Source organism: Micromys minutus, assembly GCF_963924665.1.
Source record: "Micromys minutus genome assembly, chromosome: 8".
In the NCBI taxonomy this organism is placed as follows: Eukaryota; Metazoa; Chordata; class Mammalia; order Rodentia; family Muridae; genus Micromys; species Micromys minutus.
In genome coordinates this window covers 45,994,870-46,022,017 of record NC_137977.1, presented here as the reverse complement: position 1 = coordinate 46,022,017, position 27,148 = coordinate 45,994,870, and the positions used below count along the sequence as shown (strand labels likewise).

The 27,148-nt window shown below is 41.3% G+C and overlaps 1 protein-coding gene and 1 pseudogene across 2 annotated transcripts; both read right to left on the bottom strand.

Moving 5' to 3' along the window:
* Nucleotides 1-569: 569 nt before the first annotated feature.
* DCTN4 (dynactin subunit 4) lies at nt 570-26,655 on the bottom strand. The gene is made up of 13 exons (XM_080919832.1): nt 26,517-26,655; nt 23,735-23,805; nt 20,561-20,739; nt 17,333-17,376; nt 14,949-15,056; nt 13,306-13,379; nt 12,793-12,905; nt 12,443-12,552; nt 9,179-9,252; nt 7,501-7,555; nt 6,039-6,146; nt 4,031-4,128; nt 570-3,062 (listed from the first exon to the last, which is right to left on the bottom strand). Exons 1-13 carry the CDS (start codon nt 26,649-26,651, stop codon nt 2,849-2,851), a joined length of 1,383 nt encoding a protein of 460 aa, XP_080775958.1. The 5' UTR covers nt 26,652-26,655; the 3' UTR covers nt 570-2,848.
* Nucleotides 6,510-6,824, bottom strand: LOC308423568 (ATP synthase subunit g, mitochondrial-like; annotated as a pseudogene). The gene has a single exon. The product of its transcript is annotated as an ATP synthase subunit g, mitochondrial-like (transcript).
* Nucleotides 26,656-27,148: the final 493 nt, after the last annotated feature.

Sequence of the window (27,148 nt, the reverse complement as noted above, 5' to 3'; positions counted from 1 at the left end):
TTAGTGTCTGATGTAGGAGGGCCCAGCCCATTGTGGATAGAACACTGCTTGACTGGTGGTCCTACATCCTAGAGTTAAAAGCTGGTACACATCTAACATAATGCATCTTAAAAATGTATGTAAGCTTAAGCAGTATCTCCATGTTCCAGTGAATTACACTTTTCTTGAAGATAGGATCCCTCTACAGAATACTAGAACTCACAAAAATTCACCTGCCTCTGCCTCCCTAGTGATGGCATTAAAGGTGTGCACCACCACGAAGAACAGCTTGGTGAATCACTCTTACCAAGTTAACTTATTTGAAGAAATAAAGAGAGGAGCAGGAGACACAGCTCAGTAGCTGAGGGCATTTGCAGGGGACAGTTCAGTTCTCAGTGGGTGTCTCAGAACCAGCTACAACTCTAGCTCCAGAGGATCTGCTATCCTCCTCTGGCCTCTTCCCCCACATAAAAGTAAGAAAGGAGAGATGGAAGGGCATATATATCACGGACTCTCACCCAACATCCGACCCTTAGACCCCGAGCTCTGTAGCTCTAACCAGTATTTGTGAAATCAAACAGAAGACACACTTGGGCTTTGTCTGCTTTATTTCACTACATTAAGCAATAAGGCAAAACAGTAACCTGTTACGTAAGTCAAGGAGTGCCTCACCCACCAAAGGGACAGAGAAGGATGCTCATTACAAAGATGCAAGGTTATTTAGTGCAGTATGCTTACAATATGTATTTGGAACAAAAGACAATTTGTTTGGGTGTGAATCAACTCACAAACCCAAAGTAACTTAGCTGTAAGCGTCCAAAATTATAGTTTCAAGTGCTAAGGGACGCCTGACTCTTGTGTCTTGGTGCACACTGACTAGTAATAAAACCCCTGCATCTGATCTAATACGAAAGGGTGACAGTCACAATTCCTAATTCACCACCTGTAGGTGTTTTGAACCTTTTCTATGAACACAAACAAGACCAGCCTGCACTAAACTTACCTTGAAACAGCCAAGAGCTGATATCTATAAGTTAGCTTAACTTCTTGAAAACAAAAACAAAACCCAAAACAAACCCGCAAGTGTTTTTGTGTTTATCCCTCAGGAGAGAAGAGCCCCAATACTTCAATGTTTTCCTAAGGAATAAGTATCCGTGTCACTGCATAAAGGCACACAGACAACTGTGCCAGTCTCCATGTTCTGTGAACAGTTGAGGTTATCTGCATAGTGGTTTCATTAGGCTTTGTGGAGTTGCAGAGTAAAACCACTCTTTCTTTAGTTTGAAACTGTTAATTACCCCACTTTGAGCTCCAGCTTGTAAAAGGCAAACATTATTGTCTCACAGTATTAGGGATCAGTATTTTCTTCTTATACTCCAGTACACAAATTACTCTGTGAGAATATTGTTCCATAAAATTGTCTTGATCTTAAGATCTTTAAAGAACAAAGTATCTTTCAATAGCTTTCTAAGTGGTTTCTCTTAAGTGGAACCAACAAAGACTATTTTCTATCTGTAGTCCAGTCGATACATTCCTTAATACAAAGCAAAACCCCAGACTTAAAATGAAAAACAAAGCAGGGTTTGTAAACAGGAACTTTTTCCCCAAGGTCTGTTGGCCACGTACTACTTTAAGGAAAAGTGCAGTTGGCCTACTCTGTCAACTCTGATTTTAGAAAACATCACAGAAATTAAGGTTATCTGAGAAAAACAGCAAGTCTAGGGTTAGGCTGGCATCCTGGCTACTCGCTTAACTTCTATGGCTTATAATCAAAATGGTTTCACTTTATACAGCACAAGAAGTCTTATATTCATGAAGGGAAAGGTTCATCTTCTTTGTGTCCAGTTTTGAATTTAAGGGATTGACAGTTAATTTGTCCTTCAACTCAGCAGAAATAACATTAGTTTGGAGCATGCTAAAAGTCTAGTTTCAAATGTTTGCTGCACCCCAGAAGTGACGCAGCAAAGTGTCCAAACTGTCCCTGTTCTTAAAAGCCCCAACGCTGGAGCAATTTTAGGGCAGTGAGCTGGACTTGGTGGCAAGTATCTTTAATCCTAGCAGGTTGATTTCTAGGCCAGTGAGAGTTACACAGAGTGAGCCTATCAAAGAACAAAAGAAAACAGAATAGAGAAGGGCAAATAGTGAGATACATAAAGGTTGTCTCCCTGTGGCAGCGCCAGCCCCTGGGTATTGTGGTAGTATTAAAACAAACGGAATTTCATGACATGTAATTGCTTGCCACTCAAATTCTTAAAAGTCCCATATACTAGTGAGGAAAATGACAAGCAAGTGACAGGTATACTGTGTTCCTTTGGAAGAGACAGACAGTGCCTTAGGCAAGTGACAGGTTGCTCTGTCATCACAAAGTTAAAGACACACTGACAGTCCTACTGCTCTGGCAGATGGAAATCAGTGGCAAAGTGAGAGCCAAGACTGAGGCCAGTGAAGGGCTATGATTACAGGTTGTCCTTATGGGGTACAGAAAGCCGTTGGAACGCTGAGACCTGTGCTGCAGCATAAAGACAAGGTCTGCTCCGGATTACCATCCTAAAGTTTTCTGTCAAACTATGACAGCTACACAGCATGTTTCTTAGGGAGTCAAATATAATACCCCTCCGAGAAACAGCTACTCCTTTACCGGGATGGAGTTATGCTGTTACTCAACGTGCAGGGCTCAGAGAAATACAGGCTTGCTGGTGTCAACAGCAGTTACCCTGTGCTCCCAACCCTGTCCTGTCCTGTACTCCACAGGATTCAGTAGCGATGGGTACATCTTTATAAACATGTCTGATGAAGCAGCAGCTTCCACACTGTTAAGAGTTGTAGTGAAACAGCTGTGGGTGGGATCTGGCCACCACGTAGCTTTGTTTTAAGGAAGAAGAGGGCCAAAGCTCAGTTCCACATGCTGAGTGAGCCAGATGACCTCTGTGCCCTGGTCACTTTCTTCCATAGAGCGGATAGGGGCAGCCAGGTTTTTAAAATCATGTTTCATTTTGAAGCACACGGTCACTTCCCCTTCCTCACGCTGTGGGGTGACTTTGATGAAGATGCCAACTTTGTTGGCTTTTCTGAAAGCTACAATGCTATGGAAAGAGAAGCACAGTATTAGGCAGGCAAGAAGTCAGTGGAATTGACAGTCTCCCAGTCATTTCAGGGCACAATGGGAACCTCTGCTGGGACCGCCATCCTGTTGACTAGCAGGAAGGAGCTTCCTCAGGAAAGGCTGAGCTAGCGACACTTGCTGTTCTGTTCTTTTTTCCTTTTTTTCTTCTTCCTTCCTTCCTGAGACACGGTTTCTCTGTGAAACAGCCCTGATTGTCCTGAAATTTGCTGTATAGACCAGGCTGGCCTCAAACTCAAACAGATCCACCTGCGGTTTTTTTATTTAGAAAAAATTATTTATTTAATGTGTATGGGTGTTTTGCCTGCATGTAAGTCTGTTTATCACCACGCCCAGTGTTTACAGAGACCAGAATAGGGCATTCAATTCCCTGGAACTGGAGTTGTTGGCTGTATCTGGGTGCTGACAATTGAACCTGGGTCCTCAGGAAGAGCAGAGGAAATTAACTGTTGAGGTAACACCTCAGCCATTTATAGTTAATGATTTCATAAATAGAAGGGGAAGAAAGTTTTCTTAAAAACTCATGCAAGAGCATTTTTAAGGTCTGACTGACATCTCACACAAACCATGTCTTTATTGTTCAGTTCTGAGCATGGGGTGCTATTCTGAAGGCCATGGAGCTGGTAGGCAATGGGGCCTAGCTGGGGGAGGCAGTCCACATAAAGGCACACTCTTAGGGTTACCTGCCCATTTCTAGTCTAGCTGTTTGCAGCTTTCTCTGTACCATGTGATGCTTGCAGCTTCATGCACTCACTGTCAAAGACACAGGCGAAGCCTCTCCTACCTTGATACCTCACTTGCCACAATCAACAAAACTCCCTCTGAAATTGGAGTTAAATAACATGTCCTTCCTTAGCTGTTCCTGTCAGATATCTGGTCAGGCCCCTGGATCAGCTGACTGTGGTCTGAGGACACAGAGAGATCACTTACTCCGGGTCATCCTGGAAGTCCTGGGGCTCTGCCAGCTCATCATACTCTGCTGCTGCATCCTTGCCGGCTAAGAGGAGCTCTTTGGGAGGCACCACCACCTAAGGCAGAAGAGAGGCCTGCTCAGCACCATCTAGACATGTCTGTACGTCTTACAGGGTCTTAAAGCACTGTGAGGAGCTTGGGCATGTGGGCAGAGAGGACATGACAGGTCAGTGAGGGTGCCCTTCCCAGGGGCGTATAGACACTACTGAAGTGATACTGTAGACTGACTGAGGGAACTGTGGTGGCACTATCCTAAGGACAGAGGTTCTGGTCTGGGTAAAAAAGGACAAAGTAAGCTGAGCACCATCATTCATCTATCTGTTGTAAGACTCGAAGATAAACTGTGTCCAACTGACTGGAGCCTTGCATCATGAATTCCCTGCAGTGGTGGACTGTACCATCCGAACACCAGGAAAAATAAGCTTTAGGTTGTCTTGTTAGGTCTTTGTTGTTGCCAGCTATGGGTTATTTTTCTGCAGCACTAAGTAACTAGAAGAGCTTACTGAAGGGAATTCAGTCAGGTCACGGGCACAGGGCTGTGACGTGTTTTTTTCCTTTTTAATACGTTACTTTTGAACATATGTCCTTTGCTTCATTATTTTAAAAATAACTCCTGGTATATTTGAAACTATTTATTCCTTTCTCCTCTCTGTAGACACAAGGCCTTTCTGACATTGAACACTGGGTGTATTTCTATTTATGTTCATGGAGAACAGTTTAATTCCTTATGTAGCAACTGTTCCATACCAACAGAGACCTTATTCCTAAGAATAGCTGCAATGCAGCAGTGGTACAAGGGGCGGCGTTTGTGTGTGTCACACACAGGGCAGGACAGCAGCACATTTAAGGCCCTGATCAAGGCTGCTTCCAGATCTTTATGTTTTTAGCCTAACTATGCCTACCTATTAAAGTTATTTAAAAAAAAAAAAAAAAAAGTAAGGACATGTGTTACCATTTTCTGGAGATGATGCTAGTGAGTGAAATTAAAAGGCAGAAGAAAAAAGGTGGCTCCACTAGGAAATCCTCTAGTGCTGTTCTTTGAATAATGGCGGGAGTTGCAAGCATTCCTTGTAAAGGTGCTTGCTACGACTACCGCGCTGAGTTACTCATCGATGCTACATACAGTCAGTTCTCTTAAGATTTCCATCAACTTGACCAGTGAACAGCTCAATGGACCAAAGTGCTTGCCATCAAACCAACAATCTGAGTTAGTTCCTCTAGGCCTGTATGGAAGATAAATGACTCTGACCTCCATGAGCACACTGTGTGCACATATACAAATAAACACATACATGAAAAATTAAAAATTACATCAAACTCTAAGTGGCAAAATATAAACAAAGCTACATTTCATTCATGAATTCATCCAAAATCGTCTAAATACTTAGCCACTGCTGTTTATACTATGTGTAGGGAATATGGAGGAGACATCTGCTCCTAACCAAAAGATGACATTCCTGAGTTGTCAGGAATGAGTGAAACTGAGTGGAAAGGGGGTGTACATTAGGGATATGGGGCAGGAAGGGATGCTCAGATAAAAACAAGCACCACACCCACTGGTACAGCCATCACTATGGCAGCATCTGCAAAGTGCTAAATGTGAGGACCTGGAGGCAGGTCACACTGCAGAACAGAAAGCGGTTGTCAAGGACTTCATCCTGAAGTCAGAGAGTTGCGCATGATCGACAGGCCGACAACTAATGGAAGAATGGCCTGGTGGCTACACACGGGACAGGTGACGTGTACTAAAGAGAGGAAGGTCAGACAAGTCTCTGTCTAAGACCCAGTGAGAACAATGAGGTTTGACAGCCAGTGGCTGGGTGTTTGAGGACAAGATAAAATTAGGATGTAGAATCAAGACGTTGTGGATCACACATAGAAATGAGAGACATCGTGGATTCTTTCAGGCCGTGTCCAGTGAAGCCACTGCAGGTGATGTCAGGGCCTGTGAGAGAGCTGCCCTTACCTTAGCAGTGCTGTTGATATTATCAGGGTCCCCCTCTTCACACTCCAACAGCGTCACATGAGTGAGGTTCTCCACTGGATTTGTAAGAGTCAAGAGGACCTGGCTCTCCTGGAGAACAAGAAGAGCATCTTTCAGGTGTCATACTCTACTAGGAATGCTTTCTTAGGTGGACCTTAATGTTTCACAAAACACATAAAACATTTCACAAAAAACACCCCGTTTTTTTCAGAGAAACAGCACTTCTTGCTCTTCAACATCAGGCTACCCTAAGAGTGTTGCTGATCTTTCAGTTTGTCAGTAATGTACCCTCTGAGGTGGCTATCTCATTAAAGAACCTGGGCAGATTCTAGTTACTAGACCTGGACACTGTGTGAAAGCCCCCCCCCCCCCCCCCCAGCTAGGACTTTATTCAGATTGCAGTCTCATTACACATGGTCCAAGAACATTCAATCGTAAGCTAAAGATTGGTCTTCAAACATCATAACCAACAATGCCAAGCTTGCCTATGATCTCTCCAATATAAAACCACATCCACACCTCAGTGGCCACAAAACCATTCAGCACAGCTTCCTTAACTGTAAGGTGTCTGAAGCTAACAGTTTTAGCACTCTGAATTTTTTTCACACCCTGAATAGCTGTAGAAAACCCATTTTTCACCAGGGATTGAGAGAAACCAGCCCAACCTTGGCGTAGTGCCAAAATGTGGCCAATCAAGGTTTTGTAAGTCACAGCAGCGGCTACCATTGACGTTGCCTTCTCAGCAAAGTTACGGATGAAGTTGGCCATGGTCTAAGGTGGAAGGTATGTCTCCCCAAACCACCGGCTGAATGTCATGAAAGGTTTATTGTCTAAATGATTGTTTTAAAGTTTGCAGTTCCTATCCCATTCTGAATGCTGCTTAGGGAATGAAGAAAACAAAAGACAAGTCCTGAAATAAAACATCATAGCCATACTAGTCAGGTAAGTTACTAAGGGCAGAGGAAAATGACACATTTTAAGAATTTTGAAATAGGATAATATGGCCCATTTTCTACTCTGGAAATGGGTAAAATAAAGGGATACTAAAATCTCTTCATGAGCAGCATGAAGGCAGAGCCAGAGAGGCTGCTGCAGAATTATTCATTGGTGCACAGAAGAGGACCCCATGGGAAAAGGGCTACGGTACAGAAGAACTTAACAGATTCCTGGTACTGATGCGTACATATCTGAATCAAAAGAAAAGCTCCCATTGGCAACAAGAGAAGGCTGCCTATCATCATTTTTCTTTTTCCCAGTTTTCTAACTTTACAGAATGTGCAACCTGCTTCTTACACACCCAACATGCTGTTGGCATGTCTCAACTTCTTGATCTTTTCAAACTGCCCTTGCTCTGCACCTTCTTACAGTATCCCATTCCACACACACAGCCACCCCCCTACAAGCATGCACAGGCATCGACTCTGGGTGTAAGGATGGTACTAACCTTCATGTAGCGAAGGTTGGGGATTGACATGATTCTCACTTCTGGAATATAATTGCTACAGATAAATACAAACATGTATTACTGTTCACAGGAGTATCTTAGAATGATTATTCACCTTAAAAAAAAAACCCCAACATACATAAACTAATGCTACAAAAAATATTAACTAGATCAAGAGAAAAATGAATGACTATCACCTCAGTAAGAGCAGATTCATGAAACCAAACTAACAATTAGTTCTGTCTAAATGTTTGAGTCCAGCCGGTGTGTATAGAGCTGGGTCAGGGCTTATAGTTTTAATTCACTTAACAAGGTGGCTGGTTACAGGATCCCGGCTCAATAGCTAGCATTCTACATGGTTGTAAACAAAACCATTCCTACCATGCACACAGTGCTTCTCGTGTGCCAGGCAATATTCTAAGTACTGTACAAGTGTTCACCATAGCATTTACTTGAACTATGAGACAGGCTTGACTATCATTACAAAAAAGGAGATGCTGGGTATGGGCAGGTGTAGTGTTGAGGTCCAAATTCAGGTATTTTACAGTATTCTTACTTTTGATTTCAAAATCACAGGCTGCTTGAATGTTTGTCTAGATTCACAACTGCCCAGGCTCAACCTGCTCAGTATTTATAGAACATGATTCTGCTTTGTAAAAATGGTGGTTTGAATGAGAATGCCCCCTATAGGCTCATATATTTGAATGCTTGGCCTGAAGTTGGTGGAATTGTTTGGGAAGGTTTAGGAGGAATGGCTTTGTTGAAGGTGTGTCACTGGAGGCAGGAGTTAAGGTTTGAAAAACTCGACTGCTCCCCGCCTTTGTTTCAGGTATGTATTATTGTATCTGTTTTTAAATAAATATAATGGTTTTTCAGACAGGATTTCACCATATAACTCTGGCTAGCCTGACACTTGTATGTAGATCAGGTGACCTCAATCTCAGTGATCCACACACCTCTGCTGTGATCCACATACCTCTCCTTCCTGTGTGCTGAGATTAATGGCATGCCTCACTATGCCCATCCTCACTAAACAAACAAAAAACTAAAACCACTATTATTATGTGTATTTGTGTGTGCATGCGTAGAGATCAGAGAATAACTGAGGGAGTAGGTTCTCTTTCCAACTTTATATCCGTTCCAGGGACTAAACTCAGGTTGTAAGGTTGTTTCAGAAGTGCTTTACCCACTGAGCCATCCAGTGGGGTGGCTCTCAATGTGCCTCCTTAATAGTCTTCTTTAGTGCACAGCCATTGACAATCCCCAGTGAGTTAATACTAGTTTAATCACCTTTATTCCATTCAGGGAGATGTTATCAGAACCAAGATCCAAAATAAATAGTTTTGGAGTACGCTTAAATTTGCTATGCTTTAAACTTAATTTAAAAAAAAATGTCTTAAGGTATTTTAAATTTGTAATAATGACTGGTCACTTTCCATATTGCCAGAGAACATATCACAACACTGTCACTGATATAACACATCCCTGCTTCTGTCTTCTCAGAATTTCAGGCCACACAGCCTTGATTCTACACTTACAGATATACTCGAGACTTCAGAATAGAAATAGAAAGACTATCTCTACATGATTTTTCTTTTCCTCTTTAAATTATTTTTTAATAGATAATCCCCATTGAAAAACACCCATAAAACCTCAATCAACGTCCTAAACTACTTACACAGCAACCAACTGGATTTTGAATTTGATAGATGTTGGATTAAATTCTGGCTTGCTCAAGTTGTGTTCACATTTCTAAAAAGAAAAGTACATGTCAAGAGGGAAACAAGAAAACACCTGAAGAGCCACAGAACATTACAAGTAGGCAGAAGGTAGTGACTAGAACGTTATGTTCTATCCTGTCCAAAGTCTACACATTTTAGAAGAGAATTTATGCTACTGATAACCAAAAATTATAGAACACATCTGAACCATGGCTAACAACATCACAGCATGCAGTGCTTAGAAACCATGAACAATGTACACACCAACTTAGACAAGCACACACTGGCTTCATTATATCCCCATTCACCACTGTTAATGTTCTCACTTAATAGATGCTTAAAAAGGGATCCAAGGACAAGTAACCGATATAACTTTGGAGATGTGTATGAATGGAAGCAGGGATTTGAATCTAATGACTTACATAACCTCGTTAAAACTATTTTAACTATTTCAAAGTAGTGTCTAGTAGAGAGAGTACATTACAGTATCTGTTTCTCTCTGCAGGGCTAATCTAGGCAGACATATCTTACAGTCTGTTTTCACAGTACAAAGGGGAAATCTATACATTCTCTTGCTCTTGTTATTCAATTCCAGGACACACAACAACTTCATCTTTAGAGTTTCACTGTAATGATTTCTGTAACTTTAACCAGTCAATTGAGACCTTCAGAGTATTTCCAGAGCAATGAGTACTGGATGTGAGTCACTTTCCAATGTAGGAAGGTCATTTACTACCCTGACAGACACTCCCAAACTACTTACCTCTGGACTTATCTGAGGACTAGGAAATGGCATCCTGAAGCAGTTCTTTATACAGTTTTGTGATCCCCGTGGAAGTTCAAGATCTCTCATGCTTACTGACTACAGAATTTTCCATGCCACCTTCCCTGGTTACTGATATATTGGGTTACCTCGTGTTTGTTAGGTTTTGGACAGAGTGGTGGAATTGTAGGCATGTGCCCTGCTTTCCATTGTACCTTTCCTTGCTGAGCTCCTCTGCTAACCATACACCTTATGACAATTCTTACACTACTGCCCTTTTTATTTGCTTACACATATTCTGTGGGATGGGAGCAGATGTTTTACTATTGACTGTGGTGAAAGACCTAATGCTATTTTTGTTTGTTTGCCTTGTTTGTGAGATAATCCCTTACTCAAAAATCATATATGAATAATTCTAAGTTTTCCCCTTCCATTTTCCTTTTAAGTTTTCAATTGTCCCATAAAATTTCCTTAGCTAAAAGTTGTTATTGAGCTAATGTCTCCTGTAACTGAGCTGACCTTAATCTGCTATGTAGCTGAGGATGGCCCTGAACTGCTTCCTGAGTACTAGAATTACAGACCTGTAGTCCACACCCAATTTTATGGGGTACTGAGGATTGAACTCATATTAGATTGAATGCATATTAGAAAGTGCAGCACCATCTGAGCCACACCCCAACTGTCCTAGCAAATTTTAAGTCTATTCTTTCCCCAATGTTCTATAATGCCATAATTAGCAAACATCAATATTTTTAATTTAATTTGTTTGTTTGGGACACAATTTCTCAGTATAGCTCTGTAGACCAAGCTGGCCTAGATGCAGAAATCTGCATGCCTCAGCCTCCTGAGACCTGAGATTAAAGGCACATGTCACCACAGGTGACACCCTGTCTTGAAAAACAAGCAAGTAAACAAGCAAATAAATACTGTCTGTTCAATCTCTTCCTCTTTCCTGCTGAGAACTGGACCCAGGACCTTGTGTATGCTATGTAAGCACTCTAACACTGAGCTCTATCCCCAACTCTTTGCATTTTGAGACAGGGCACTGCTCTATAGCTCAAGCTAGCCTTGATGTGAACATCCTCCTGCCTCAGATTCTCAAGGGCTGCGATTACAGGCATGTACTATCATGTCCAGCTCTAACAGCACTTTTACTCTCTCTGAATTCTTGTATTTGTGTTATTTCTAAGTGAGTTGTAGCATTTGTTCATTTCATTAGACAATGTATGTCTTTTACTTGTGTAATTAATTAATCGGTGTGAATGTGGGCACTTTTCTCCTTCTACCATGTGAGTTCCCGGGATCAATGCACCATCACGCTTGAAAGCATGTGCCTTCACAACCTGAATGACATCTTAGCCTAATAAGAAGCTTCAGCCAGGGCCGGCAATAATTTAAGAGCACTGGATGTTCTTCTAGAGGACCACAGTACAATTCCCAGCACCCACATGGCAGCTCACAAATGTCTGCAACCCGGCTCCAAGTAAGTTGACAACCTCACACAGACATATGCAGACAGAACACTAATGCACACAGAACAAAAATAAATAAAAATCATCAAGATAAAAAATAAAAACAATTAAGATAAAAATAGCATCTGCTATATGGTCAGTCTACATTCTTGGTTATTTTGTGATAAATATTGGACATTGTGCCATTCATCCATATGTTTTAGCATTCGCCTCCAAAAACATGAAAATAATATTATCCCTAAAAACAGACTAATCCTTCGATAACATAAAAAACCTGCTAATTTAAACCTCTCAGACTGTACACAGTTTTCTTCGTTTCCCTTCTCTCCTCTCCCCTTTAGGCCATGTTCTGTCTGGATGAGGATGTGCATAAAGCACACATGCTGTGATGGGAGGTGTGCGTCTAAATCTCTTCAATCCAGAAATGTGTCACCTGGTGACATTAGACACTAGTCACATGTGGTTATTTAAATGAATTATGAGTCAGCATCTCAGCTAACTTCACATTTCAAGAACTTGGCAGTTGTGTGCGACCAGCGAGTAGCAGGCAAGGCAGTGTGCATCACCACAGGATGTCCAGAGCACCACAGGATGGGATCCAAAAGACCTTTCCTCCTTCCATTGTTTGACTTTACAATTTACTCACAAAGTTCTACTGTTGGTTCTGTAAATTCCTAGAGATTAAATTGTGAATTCCCTTTTTTATTGCTTTTTCTTAAATCGTTTATTAGTGTTCTGTTTGGATTAGCCTAAAATACCTTACATTCTTTTGTGGGTTTACATTTTGAGGGTGCACTTCACCTTCAGATACCCTAGTCTCCATATCGGTAAAGAAGAAACAATGGCCTCCAGAGTCATCAGAATTAAAACCTTATGTCTATCCTATCTGCGGTGTTCCTGAGCTTTCTGTATTTACTGCAATGGGCAGGTATAATCGAGTCTATCTGCTTCTCTCCTGCATGCAGGCAACTCTGCAGAGTATTTACCCGACAGCGCAGGGATCGTTTGATCAGAAGGTGCTTGTGTCGAGGATAAAGCTGGGAAGCAGAGACGGGCTGCAGGTCAGGCTGTAGCAGGCGCTGCTGAAGGGTGGTCACTAACAAGAAAGCAGAGACCAGGCTTAGTTTACAGTCATTTTCAAAATCACACTGGTATGTGGGCAAAGAAGAATGCTCCTGAAGCAATATGCCAATAAGATAAAGTTTTTAAAATGAGTCCACGTGTTTATTTTCAACAGGTTTCATTTTACTATTAAGAATCCCAAGTCCTGAGGCACGAAGGGACCCACAGCACAAGCAGATGGAGAACAGAGCAGGAACAGGACATATCAAATTACCCTCTGTTAAGTTCACTGGCCGTGTGTAATAATCTTCAGGCAGAGGCTCCACTTCAGCTACAGCCTGAGCTGGCTCAATCTTTACCTCCTTCTGGTCTTCTCCTTCTCTAAGGCTAAAAAATGAGAGGCAGTAACTTCCCAAGAGTCCAATGGATTATTCCCAAAGTCCTTATCAATACTTATTAGGTATTCCTCTAAAGTAGAGTATTCTTTTTTTTTTTTTTTTTTTTTTTGAGACAGAATTTTATGTGTAGCCTTGGCTGTTCTGGAACTCACTCTTGTAGACCAGGCTGGCCTCGAACTCAAGAGATCTGCCTGCCTCTGCCCCCTTAGTGCTGGGGTTAAAGGTGAGTGCCACCACTGCTCAGCATATAAAATATCTTAATGTTTCGGTCTTTCCAAGTCTAAGAATCTCTTTCCATTTGGTAGCTTAAACAAACAAACAAACAACATATTCTTTTAAACATTCCTTTTGCTATCTGCTGTTCTCAGTTGTTAAATGTCCACACTTACGAAAGTCCAGCAAGTGTGCTAATGGATGCACCAGCTCGTGGTCGCTGAAGCCTGGTCCCAAGACTGTACTTGTCCTAAACAAAGTTCAGAAACTCCCATTAGGAGGGTCAGTTTACACATCCTGCTATTGGAAGCAAGAACTAGGCAAGCATAGCATGAGAAGCTTGAGGGAAAAAGCAACAACTAAAACAAAAGCAAAATAAAACTAAAAAGCTATTCAAATTCTACTTTTTATAACCCATATTTATTTTTCTATTTCTAGAATAAGCAACACAGAGACTAAAACTACAGTAAAACAGTCAAGGTGAACCACAACTGAACTTTTAACACAGCCTAAGTACATCCAAGCTGTGGTTCAGGCAAGAACTACATGAAGTGTCTAAGACATCGAATGACCATCTGCTAACTTCTTCAGGGTTAGCCAGAGTCATAAAGGAGAACTTACCACTACATGAATAGTGTGTTGCTGTAGACCCCCAAATAGCAGCAGGATGCAACAGAGATAAAAAAAATGAAGCATAAGATAAAGGCAAATGCATATAGCCAGCAGGTACATGGGAAGGCTGGAAAGAGCGAGCATTTAGCTCTAAGTCCTGTCCTAATATGTAGGCCTGGGGACGCTGGTCAGGCCACTGCACTATTTAGGAACATTCACTTCCTTCTTTTGTAAGTGTAGGTGCTTTGCAAATATTCACGTTCAATTAAACTCAAATCTATGTATTTCATATTATGGCTTTAGTGGCTTAACTAATTGTCTAATAGATGCAGTATGGCAAGTTACTTCACCTTTCCAGACTGCATTTCAAGTGTACAATGGGTGAATACTATCAGCCTCACAGGACTGTTGTGATTAAATAAGATGGTATATATTATGTATTTAGCACAGTGCTTAACATGTCATTGACATTCAATACATGTTACTCATTCAATGTCAACATGTAGGGTTTAAGCAAGCACAAAGAAAACAAACTGTTCTGTGAGAATAAATGAGACTTAGAGAACAAGAAAACCTCCAAATCCCAACTGCTGCTTCTGTCTAGTAGTTATAAACTAGCAGAAAAAGACATCCATAAATAATTTCTACCAACAATTCCACGTGTGCATAGCACTGCTTATTAACCACACAAACACACTGCAGGGCCTGGGGTACAGCCCGTGAAAGAGTGCTTTCCCCAGCAGTGCCAGCGCCACCACAGCAAACAGCACGCATGTGTCAGTGCTTTCCATCTCGGAAAAGGGAAGGTGTCAAATAAACAAAAGACTAGACCTGGGAAACCTCAGTGCCAACAGTGATTACGAGGGAAGGCAAAATAAAACCAGCTGCTCAACCACTTTCTTTACAATCTTTCTGAATAAGCAAAAGCAGTAAACAGTGTGCATAGCCTAAAAACTTAAGCACTAAATTTTGGGAGGAATAAAATGAAATGGAGCAATGGAGGAAGATAGATGCTCTTATGAAAACAAGGAATTTAAATAGAATTAACAATACACAAAAGCACAGCTGTGGGCTTACACGTCTGTATTGGAGGAATAGTTTTTGGTACCAAGTACTTCTGTCTAGGGACACAGGCCATTTTCTAAAATGGTCACTGTTATGATGCCTTTAGGCCTTACTAAAATTCCTTTCTGTGCCAAATTCTCACCGAAAATGCCAAAGGCATATAATTTCTTCGCCGTGCCAGTTTCTTGCGATCTCGTTCAACTTTTTCCTTCTGAGCAAGCTGCTGGTAATATTCAATCAACTTGTTCATCTACAAGAAACCAGAGACCGTATTTGTTTCTCAGAAAGACTAACAAGTCAACCAAGTGCACTGACTAGAGATAAGATGAATAAAGAAACAGGAAAACCTATTAAGTGGGCAAGTTTGTTCCTTTTCTGTAGAGAATTTGTTCTTATTAGTGCTTTCAGAACTGAAGTGAACTCTTCATGTCCAGTCACAAGATGCCCATGCTAAGGAGTAGGGATGCTGTCAGGACGCTGTGCTTCACACCCCACTACTTCTCTCCAGGATGTGACATTCAGCCCTACCTCTATCATTTTCCAGACAGTGTCTCACCATGCAGCCCTGAGTGACCCAAAAGCAGAGGTCCACCTGCCTCTGTCACTTTTTGATTAATTTTCTTCATCACAGAGCAGTGCTAACTATAATTATTCAAACATACAACATAAAGAATAAGGTGTAATTCTGCCGCATCCTTTGTGCTGAACATAGGCTTTCCTTTCATTAGGTACTGGCTATTACCAGTTATGTCCTGACATGCTTCAGGAACACAGTGTCTACTCTTTAAAACACCTGTGTAGATACTTCTCATTCCAAGTATAATGAACTTTCTATACATCATCGGGTCTATCCACTATTAACACATCTATGTGTTCTTTTCAAAGGCTGGGCCTCATTGCATAGAACAAATGCCCTAAAAGGTACTTAATCACTTCTTACAACAGGATGTAAGTTGTTTTCAAATCAGCATCTTTTTTTTCTTTTTTTAAACAAAGTGACTTATTTTAGGTATATGGGTGTTTTGACTACATGTCTGTGTACCACATATGTGTAGTGTCTGTGGTAGCCAGAAGAGGGTGGTGGATCCTGTACCTCCTGGTTTGCTAGAGCTATCCTGGAAGATAAAAGTCAACTGAGGAATTATCTCCATCAGACTGACTGTAGGCAACACTGTAGGACATTTTCTTGACTAATAATTGATGTGGGAAGGCCTAGCCAACTGTGGGTAGTGCCACCCCTGAGCAGGTGGTCCTTGGGTATATTAGAAAGCAAAGTGAGCAAGCCATAGAACAAGCCATGGTCTGCTTTAGTTCCTGCCTTGACTTCCCTCAGTGATAGAGTGTGACCAGAGTTTTAAGATAAAATAAACCCTTTCTCCCTCAAGTTGCTTTTGATTATGGCCTTTATCACAACAAGAGACACTGAACTAAGACACCCTGGAACTGAAGCTGCTATGTAGGTGTAGGTCCTGGGACTTGGACCCAGGTTCTTTGGAAGAGCAGCCAGTGCTCTCAACCAGAGCCATTTCCCCAGTCCATATAGTTGTTTAAGACACACTGTGTGATCCTGTCATCTTCTTGCTTCTAAGCATTTAAAGGTTTCTCAAACATCTTGGCCTACAAGGTCAACCCTTCAATGCCCTTCTACATTTGCTGACACTACACTCTATGTCAGACACTATCTACCTTCACTTCCCTCCACCTACAGGCTATTCCTGCTGCGTTCTTTCCCGTCTGTGTCTCATCTCCAGACATCAGCACCGTTCTCATACGTTGACTTCAATAGTTGAAATTCCCGAGAAGTGTTGACAAGGCACAATTTCTCCCTCACATTACATGCAGTAGGCACTTTTCTACTTTACCTGACGATTGCTCGATTCCTCTCTCCCTCTCCTTTTCTCTCACACACACATACACACATGTATATGTACAAGTACTTGTTCACACATGTATGCTTTGAGCATCTAGGGAGTACACACAGCAAAGAATTTAAGGAACCTTTTTCAACCTCTACTACCCATAATACACGTGAGAAAACCATTTCTCTGCCCTCTCACCCTGGATACTCTCAGTATTTGTTTAGTTTTCAGTTTGACAGTGCAGTGTGCATGTTGATAACAGCTCATCAGTTTTTTCACTGTTCTAAGGCAGAGGCTCTAAAAGGTCAAGTGTAAGCACAGAAATGTTCCACCCTGCTTTTACAGACAGCCATACCAGTCTAGGGTACCTTCAAAATTAGCAGTGTCTTTAGGGCTGAAAGGTCTAATGCTCATATTTCCAGAATATTTAATAACAAAACTTTTAGTCATTGTCAGAAGCCACTTCATTCTTTTTTTGAAATATAACTGAAACACAGAACCAAAACTACAAGTGTTTTCCATGAATTTATGTCAGAGAACAATTGTCACTGACTTAGTGCCTCTCTGTGAGTAACTGACCCTCGGCACAAATAAGGTAGTTTGACACGTGGGCCATACCCATTGCTTTTCCTGTTTCATCCTCTAAGCCATATGTTTATGTACTTACCCGTTGTGTGTGAGGATTTTCTGGTTCTTGCCAACCACCACTAGCTAGAAAATAAACATTAAACAAGAATTTTACCTTTTTATTTTTATAAAATATTGCCATAAAGTAAAAACATAAAAGCACAGAATTTCCAAAAAGATCACCAGAAATCTTATGGGACTGGGAGCTAAGAAGAGCTCCCCCCAAGCCCCTTTATTTCCAGTACTAGGAACCGAACCTAGGGCTTTGTCCACCACTGAGCAAGCCCTTTAAACAACACAGGCAGTCAAGTGTATGGAGCGAGAGCTTTGATCCACTGAGCCATCCTACCAATCTTTTTTCTAAATGGTTAAGACACAATCCTGTTAAGGTGCCAGAGCTGGCCCTGCTCTGTGTCCTAGGCAAGCATAGATTTAGTAATCCTCCTGCCTCAGATTCCTAAGTAGCTAGGATTATAGGCCTAAGCCACAAGCCCAGCATAAACTTATTTTTTAAATATGGGGAGAATCACCACCAGCAACAGATGCTCCAGGCACCTGAAACACAGCACACTTTTTCTGTTCTCATAAAACATTCTGAGGTAGAGTACTCTAACTGCTTCCATTTTATAGAGGAGAAATCCAAAGCTCAGACCTGCTTACAGGTCTAAAGTTACATGGATAGTAAGAGGCAGAGCCAGGAATCCAACTCAGGAAGCAGGCGGAATCTAGAAATCCCACTCTTATCTGTAGAATGATGCAAACCAATGATGGTACTGTACCAATGGGATCTGCACATACAGGACAAAATCACCCAAACTCAAAACCTACACAAACCTCTAAAGCCTTGAGCATTAAAAAATGTACAGAGGGCTGGAGAGAGGGCTCAGGACCTCTGGAAAAGCAGGCCGTGCTCTTAACTGCTGAACCATGTCTCCAGCCCCCTCACCATTTCTTTAAGACCAGTTTGGTACAGACTGAAACTATCACAAAAACAAAACAAAATAGAAACTAAAAGAGCAATAGCTCAATAGCTGAGAACATTGTTGCTATTGCAGAGAAGCTTAGCTTAATTCCCAGCACCCATGTAGAGGCTTAAACTGTCTATAACTCCAGATCCAGAACAGCCTTTTGACCTCCATGAGAACTGCATCTGTGACACATGTAGGCCAACTACCCATATGGATAACATATAAACAACAACAATAACAACAATAAAAAATAGCTGGAGCTAGAGAGATGGCCCAGCAGTTAAGAGCACTGGCTATTCTTTAGAGCACCAGGATTGAATTCGAGCACCAATTCCAACTCAGAAGATATAAAACCTCTTCAGACAGAGTGAGACCTGGCTCAAAAGTAAATAAATAAGGTTGGCAAGAGGGCTCTGCAATTAAAAACATGTGCTGCTAAACCTAAAGACCTGAGTAAAGAGTCCCAGAACTCACAAAGTGAGCAGCACCAACTTTTGAGAGTTGTCCTTTGGCCTCCAGTCATGCACACACAAATAAACAAACAAAAAGTAAAAAGAAATTAATTTATTAGGGAGATGGTAATATATGAGAATTAACCTGTCTGGCTAACATGATAGAAATCAGATTTAAAAAATATTTGTGGGGTTGGAGAGGTGGCTCAATGGTTAGAGCACTGACTGCTCTTCCAGAGGTCCTTGAGTTCAATTCCCAGCAAACACATGGTGGCTCATGACCATCTGTAATGAGATCCAATGCCTTCTGGTGTGTCTGAGGACAGCTACAGTGTACTCACATATATAAAATAAATAAATCTTTAAAAAAAATTTGTAGAATAAATAAAGCTTTCACTTGCATTTTCATAATCTGTAGTTAAGATGAACACATTGTTGTTTTTTCCCCCATTGATTTATTTATTCATTCACTTTACATCTTGATCCCAGTCCCCCCTCCTTCCAGCACTCCCTTCATTTAGCCCTTCCCCCACCCACTCTCCCCTTCTTCTCTGATAAAGGGGAGTCCCCAAGAGGAACACATTTTAAGATGATCATTCTTATGTTCAGTTATGAGATCCACTGTTTAGCTCCTTTGCTGTGTTCCTTCTGATTCTCTTGAAAATTGATAAAGGTTCTTTAGTTTTGATCAGTCATTTTTAGTCTATTATTTCTGAGTCCTGGTTTTCTAAGTTTATCATTTTTAATTCTGTCCATGATGCTTAAATTTCAGATTTAAAAGAAAGACTTTTTTGAGGCAGAGTTTCACATAACCCAGGATGGTTTTGAGTTTCAGGCAGGCAAGAATGGCCCTGAATTTTTGTTACCCCTCCCTGTACCTTTGAAGTTCTGGGATTATCGGTGTGAGCTACTACACCTGGGTCATGCAGTGCTGGGAAGTGAGCCCAGGGCTTCAGAAATGCTAGACAAGCGTTCTGTCAACTGAGCTACACTTCTAGTCCAAGAAATATTTTTTAAAATTATTTTTAAAAAATATTAAAAAAAAATAAATGTAGAGAATATCATCCTGAGTGAGATAACCCAGTCACAAAAGAACAGACATAATATGCAGTCACTGATAATGGGATACTAACCCCAGAAAGCTCTGAATACCCCAGAAACAACTCACAGACTGTGTGAAGCTCAAAAAAAAAAAAAAAAAAAAAAAAAAAAAAGAATATATTTTAATTAAAATAGAACTGTATCACATCCCCCTTTCCTCCCTATAGCCCTTCCTAGTCTCTCTCCTATCCCCTCAAATTAATAGCCTCTTTTCCTATATTATTGTTACATATATATGTGTATGTATATGTACCCAAAAAAATACTTAATTGCAACCTTAAAAAATGCATCTGAAATAAAAAAAAAAATGGTATTAAGTTTGATTCTAGAAAAGTAGTAGATTCATAAAAGCTACTTTACTAGTTCTGAGAAAATTAAATAGCATTACTCTATCTGAGATGTAAAACTATAATGTGGGGCTGGAGAGACGGCTCAGCAGTAAGAGCACTGGTCACTCTTCCAGGGGACCCAGGTTCAATCCTAGCACCCACACGGCAGCTCAGTTATAACTCCAAAGGATCCAACACCATCACACAGACAAACATGTAGGCAAACATCAATTCACATGAAATAAAAACAAATCACTAAAACAAACAGAAGAACCAAACCACACAGCAGCAGCAGCAAAGCAAAGCACACTTTGAAACATAAATGTGAGCACACAGATTGAACTTAGTTCTACAGCCCGACAGATTACAGAGCTGCATTACTGATAGTAGTGCAAAGTCTCATGCACACCTCACTCACCTACAGATTTGTCTGCCATGCCCACATCTCTAGATGTCCATCGACAAAATCCACAGGCCAAGTAATAGGCTTTCTTCATGGTGGTTTTGGCTGGGTCATCTGGAAGCTGTGTGGAGATGCTTGTTGCTCGGGTGGAAAGAGTGTGCATGCATCCAGGACAGTCAAAGCAGTTGGCACATCTGTGACATGACAAATGCAACCATTCATTCAACCAGTACTTATCAAGCACCTACTATGTGCTAGACAGGAGTTTATTTCAGGATCTCTTAAACTTTTGTCTACTTTTGAGCACTTTCACTGGAGAAATTTTACATAGCCTCTAGTATATATTATTGTAAACAAGTATATAAATAAAGCATTTACTGCTAATAGATCAAGAAAACTTTAAAAACAATTTATTGCTTATACAAATAATTTTATCATTTATTAAATGTAGAGAGCTTTTGGGGCCTGTCTTCTAGGAATTTGGCACTAATCTGACATTAGGCCAAGACACGGAAGTAACACAGGAGTAACAAGGAAGTAGGCTCAAGATCTTGATCATCTTGATAAATCCCCGAATATCACTGGACTTTGTTTATTGCCTTATTTACTCCTTGACCTAGAACTGACTTTATTCTTTATCTGTACTTAAAATGGTATAAATGCAGACTGGAGAGAAATAAACCAGTCTCAGCCTCAAACTGGCTAGAGTCGTGTTATAGTGTTGTCTAATTGTCTTTTTGTTTTCAGTTCTCACTCCCCGACTGGCTCGGTCAACCAAAGAAAAAAGAAAATTTGTATACTAATGAGTGTGCTTGTTTATTTTTGCACAATGAATTCAACAAAATTTTTGCTAAATAGTTGATAATGCAGGATTGAGAATCTTCAATACTTTTCAAAGTTAGTATTTTTTTTGGTGTATATATTAAGTTTTCAACTTTAGCCTGCAAAGTAGCAGGTTTACTTATACTTGGTTTTGTTTACTCTTCCCCAATCCTATTTAATAATTAAAATAGTAATAATGCTTAAATCAGTAACTCAAGTTAGCCTATAAAAATCAACCATTCTTATCAATACATGTGAAAAAAAAACCATAATTTGATACATGCTGAGGACTGGTGTCTTTGCAATGATCAAGCTGATATGCTTGTATTCTAGCAAAGAACTCTGTATATGCTGAAACAACTGTGCTGTAAGCTACACTTGTCTACTGTAATGAGTCAGGGAGCACTCAGTGCAGCACCAGGAATGCCAAGGCCACAGGCTGTGCTCAGAGCCAAGGCCATAGAGGCATTGCAGTGCAATCTGTGAACACCCCACCACAAAGACCTTGTTCATCACATGTCTGACTCTGCATTAGATTCTGTTTCAGAGACCTTTCACCACTGTTAACTTCTAGAGGTCCCCACATCTAGTCACACGAACCTCCACATGGTCACAATTCACAGGTTAGGAGACTGTGGTCCAGATGTTAAGAATTCAGACTCTTAAGGAAAAAACAATTCTTTTTCTGGGTACTCTTACCAAGCTTAACATTTCAGAAGTACTATATATTCACTGAAGAACAAAACAATTACCACCAAACCTTGTGGCAAATTAGAACCCAACTCCATCTCCTCTATAGAGAAAAATCAGTTTCTAGGTGAAGTTTATTCCAGTTTCTTTTTATGCCTACAGAAATTACAGAGATTTTAAAGAAAAAAGACAAACTTCACAGTTTATGCTGCTAAAGGATAAAGCACTGTATGATAGAAAACGGAGTCAACAACATAAGCAACTGTGAAACTGGATTTGGAAAATTACTATTTGGTTGCTGTGCCAGAGAGCTGAAACAGACACGGCCATGATAGGGCGTGGTTTAAAGTGGTGCTCCTGCAGGCTTTCTGCCTTCTTCTGAGAGGCACTCAGATAACATTTCCCTTAGGAGCCCTGGATCCCGATGCTTTCTGCTGTAGTTTGAAATAAAGTCTATATAGTTAAGACTGCTCTTGAACTCAAGATCCTTCTGCCACTGGCTCTAAGTGACAGGATTACAGCTTTGAGCAACCACACCAGATTTGCCCCGGTGCTTTTGAGACTCCCTCAACCCGAGAGTATTGAGATTTCCTCTGCAGTCTTATACAATGTCTATTATCTGTTACAGTATTATCTGTCTATTATCTTCAAATAAAGGAAGTAATACATCTACCTTACAGAGTCACATGAAAATTAAGTGATAAATTAATGTATAAAAGCATACAATGCAGTGCCTAATTCTCAGGAGTGACATCTTAGAACGGGAAAGGCAAACAATAGTGGCTCATCTTCACAGAAGGACAGGAATATATGGCTGGCAAAAAAACCAGACCAAACCAGGCACTAGCAATAGCAGGGAACACATCTAGTAGCCAGGTCATGGTTCTCAATGTCCTCCACTGAAAAGAACCACCTTTCTTTGAGAAATGCTCAAATTCATAGAACAAGGCAACACGCTCTTTCCCAGCGATAGAGGCAAGGTGAGAGGGGTTCAAGAGAAAAGTATAAGAGTTCCTGGTGGCTCTGGGACAGAACACTCAAGGGAGAAACCCAACAAAATAAAGCACCATCACCCCTAAATATAAATATTCATGAGTAATGACTAAACAGAGAAAAGGGGCAGAGTGTGGAGGAAAGTCCTCAACAATGCAGACAAACCTTGAGAAAGGTGTCTGAGTCCCTACTCTCACCTACTCTCCTGTCTACTTATAAAAACATCACACAAATACTGAAAGGCATTCTGTGAATACTGTTCCAGGATCCCTCAGGACTTTCAAAGTCATCAAGACTAAAGAAAGTCTAAGGACCAGGTCCAATCACAGGGAACCTATGGCGACATGACTGGTAGAATACTGTTTCTTAACAGAAGGGGAGAGGACTGCACTGATTTCAAAATGATTCTTAATCTAGAAGTCTTCTAACATAGACATTATACTAAAAAATAAGATCAAAGTTATCTTAGGCAATGATGATGCTCAAACACACACAAAAGAATTGTTTAATTCTGTGTGTTTTCTTACCCAATTTTAAAAACAACTATGGTGTAACCCCAGCACTTAGGCTGTGGAAAATCAAAATTTGAGGTCAGTCTGGTCCATGAAATAAGACCCGGTTTCAGCTCCAATATCCTCAAAACCAACAAGAAATGGAAAATATAAAAATTTGTCCAGTTCTTACCTATTCTTTTTTAATTTGGCTTCAGCTGATGGCATGTTTTCTAAGCAGCTGGGACAATAATGTGAGTCCACCTATGAGGAAATAAGAAATGAATGACGTTATTAAAATATGCTATACCTCACCAAAAGGTAAGAAGTCACTGATCTGGGAGGCGGGACACTTGTAGTATTTACAGTTAAGCAATTACCTGTCTGCTTTTTGTTTTCCTTTTAATCCTTTTTTTTCCCTTTCTAGTATTTTCTGTTCCCTGTCATCAAGGTTTATGTGTCAGCTGTGTCAAGACTTGTCTATATGATACTTCAAGCTTCCAAATAAATTGATTAAAATTGCAAACGCAAAGCTGTGATTGACAGTCTCCCATCTAGTTTGGCTTAAACTGTTTATGGAAAGATGGTTTGTGATTGAGGGCACTTGCTGCTCTTGAAGAGGACTGGGGTTAGATTCTCAGCACACACATGGTAGCTCATTGTGTGCCCTTTTCTGACCTCCATCCACACGGGGTACAGATATATATACAGGCAAAATATTCCTACGCTACATCTTAAAAAAAGACAGCCCTTAAAGACATTATCTTTCCTCATTAATAATGTAATATATTTACTAAGAATTATTTAAATTTCCATAGAAATTGGATGGCTATATCTATATTTGTGTATGTGTGGCATGCATGCACAAACACATGTGGGACAGTCAGAGGAAAATCTCCGGTGCTGTAATCACAAGCACCTCACCCTGACCCTCCTTTTGGAAGACAGGTCTCTCACTGGCCTTGAACTTACCAAGCAGATTACATTGGATGGCCTGCAATAGGGTTACAGACCACTGTGCCTAGCTTATAAGTGTGTGTGTTCTAGGATCCTGGGGACTGAAGTCATATCTTCGTATCTGTAAGCATTTTACCAATTGTGCCATCACCTCAACCCCCAAAGAAGAGATTTTCATTTGCTTATTTTACATTTATTTTGTGCATATATGATGGGGGAGGTGGCCTGCTGGTGCCACAGCTCATGTGTGTATGCTGAGGATAGCTCACAGGACTTGGTTCTCTGTTCCCACCACTGGGGTCCTTGGACCCAACTCAGACTGGCAGGCTTGGCAGCAAGAACCTGTACCTGCTGAGCCAGCTCTTCAAATTAGATTTAAAAAACAAAACAAAACAAAACAAATTGAAGAACACAAGTATCTTATTTACTGTATTTAACTCAAAACACAGTTTTACATATTAGATTCACTCTTAAAATTACTTTATAAGAAATAAAATTACAAGAAATTGTAATTACAGAATTCTAGCTATCACACAAACAACTAATGCAAAAATTCAAGAAAAAATATACGATACAACTATGTAAGTATGTATAAATAGGACTAGATTTTTTTATTCTTTTGTTTAACCAGTCTTAATGTTTTGGAAAATATCCCCAAGAAAATCAGTATCGCGTAAAATGGTTTTAACACTACAGGACATGTTTTCAAACGCATTTTCCCCCAAACCCCAGGGATCTTAATTCTCTGATTCTGGTCTTCCTTCCCATCTCTAAATGACTCTGTAATCCACAACAAACATTCTGTATTTGCTTCCTAACCTGTACTTTTGGGGGTGGGGCATGAACCCAGAGAGTCAAGAGGGCATATTTCACTGCCTAGACAGTCCTATAAATTACTATGCAGTTCATGCTCGCCTTGAACTTAAAATATTTCTTTGCCTTAGCCTCCCGAATGTTAGGATTATAGGCCCGAGTCACCACAATACAGTTTTTCCCCCCTTCTTGCAACAACATGAACCTTCAATGTGGTAATGTACATTTCTAATGGGAGGGGAAGGCAAGAGAATCAGGAGTTAAAGGCCAGCATTGAGAATACAGTAAGCTTAAGGCGAGCCCGAGCAACACGAGACCTAGCCTCAACAACCCCCACCCGATCGAAAACCTTCACCAAGCCCCCCAAATTCAAACCTCCATCTTCATTAGCTGGAAAAATTATGTAAAGCCCCTGTCACACTGTTGAATACATGACAAACACAGCTATTACTAGTATGAGCTCTCAACAGACTGAGATTCCCAACAGTAGGGTTTATGCTTTACTCATTTTTTAAAATCCCAGCACAGTAAATAGACAACTTCCATCAAAAGCTGCAGAAGGTTTGGGACTTTATTGGTGCCCTTTTTTGAATCTTTAAGCTAAACAATTCTATTCCAACGTCCATCTGGGTCTGTGACTACAACTCTGAGCTTCTTTTACCACAGACTACTCTATGCATTTGCCACTCAAGTCAACCTATTACAGTCTTCTTGCTTCAGTCCTTGGGCTGGCTCAGGAAGCTGGGCAAGCTGTTTGGACAGGGTCCCGGTTCTGGTAAAAGGAGGGTCAGAACTTCCCAAAAGGGAGGGCCACGGCCATGAGGCTGCCCGCTCCTTCCGCTAATGGTAAGCAGACAGTGTCTTCTGCCTTTAAGTGACTTGAGCTAGGCATTTTTGACCTATCTCTCGGCCCTCCATTTGCAAGTCCCACAGGAGGCCGCAGGGGTCCAGGGCAAATCATCCAGCGACAGGCAGCACTAGAACAAGAGGATCTGCTCAGCCCCACCCGGGTCCGCCCCCTTTTCCAAGTGACTATTCACAAGCAAATGAAATCGCAGACCCAGCTGAATGATGGGGCACTTGACCAGTCAGCAAGCCAGACACACGACCTCCCCGCCTCTCCCGGCGGAACTTCCCGCCAGCCGCAGTGACTGGGATGAGCACCCCCGCTCCGGCGCGCAGTCCCCGCGAGACCGCCCATTTACCTCGTGTGACACACATTCCAGCGATCGAAGCTCACTGCAGTAGCGGCAGAAGTAGAGCTGTGAGAGCGGGGCCCGAACCTTCTTTTCTCCTTGGACGAGATAGAGAACCCGCTCCGACTGCAGCAGGGACGCCATCTTGGTGAGGGAGGAGCCAACGCCTGGCGCACCCGTCACGTGACATGGCCCGGCGGTTCCCTCCCAGCGTCCCTTACGTCTTTTACGTAACGTTTACGTAAGCTAAGCCGACCCAGCCGGATTTTGCGATCTAAGTGCGCGTGCGCTCCTCAGGTTTGGGTCCCACCCTCCTGGTTTCCGGGAGCTTTGGCTGTGATGGCCCTCGTGGGATGCTCTGTTCCAGGCCAAGTTCAGACAAGCTCAATGCTCTTCTTTGTATCAGAAAGTAAGGCTGCTATTTGTTGTTTTCTACAACGGCCTCTTCCTACCCCAGTCTTCTAGGCCAATATTCCATCCTAACTGGAAAGCCAAGTTACAGCAACACAGCAACACATTCTTCTGATGACCTTGCCACAGACCCCTTAAAACATGCGTTCTCTCTTTTGAAATAAAAGTAAGCTCTAGCATTGGAGGTACATTTCTAAGTATGAAGAGTTAGCGATAAATTTTGTTATCAA

Excerpts from the sequence above, each read along its gene's own strand:
- DCTN4 (XM_080919832.1), bottom strand. The coding sequence starts at position 26,651 with ATGGCGTCCCTGCTGCAGTCGGAGCGGGTTCTCTATCTCGTCCAAGGA. Across the intron at positions 13,380-14,948 it reads ATATGCCTTTGGCATTTTCG|GACAAGTACAGTCTTGGGAC; the intron begins GTGAGAATTTGG and ends AACTTTGTTTAG. Across the intron at positions 6,147-7,500 it reads CCAACCTTCGCTACATGAAG|GAGAGCCAGGTCCTCTTGAC; the intron begins GTTAGTACCATC and ends CTTGTTCTCCAG.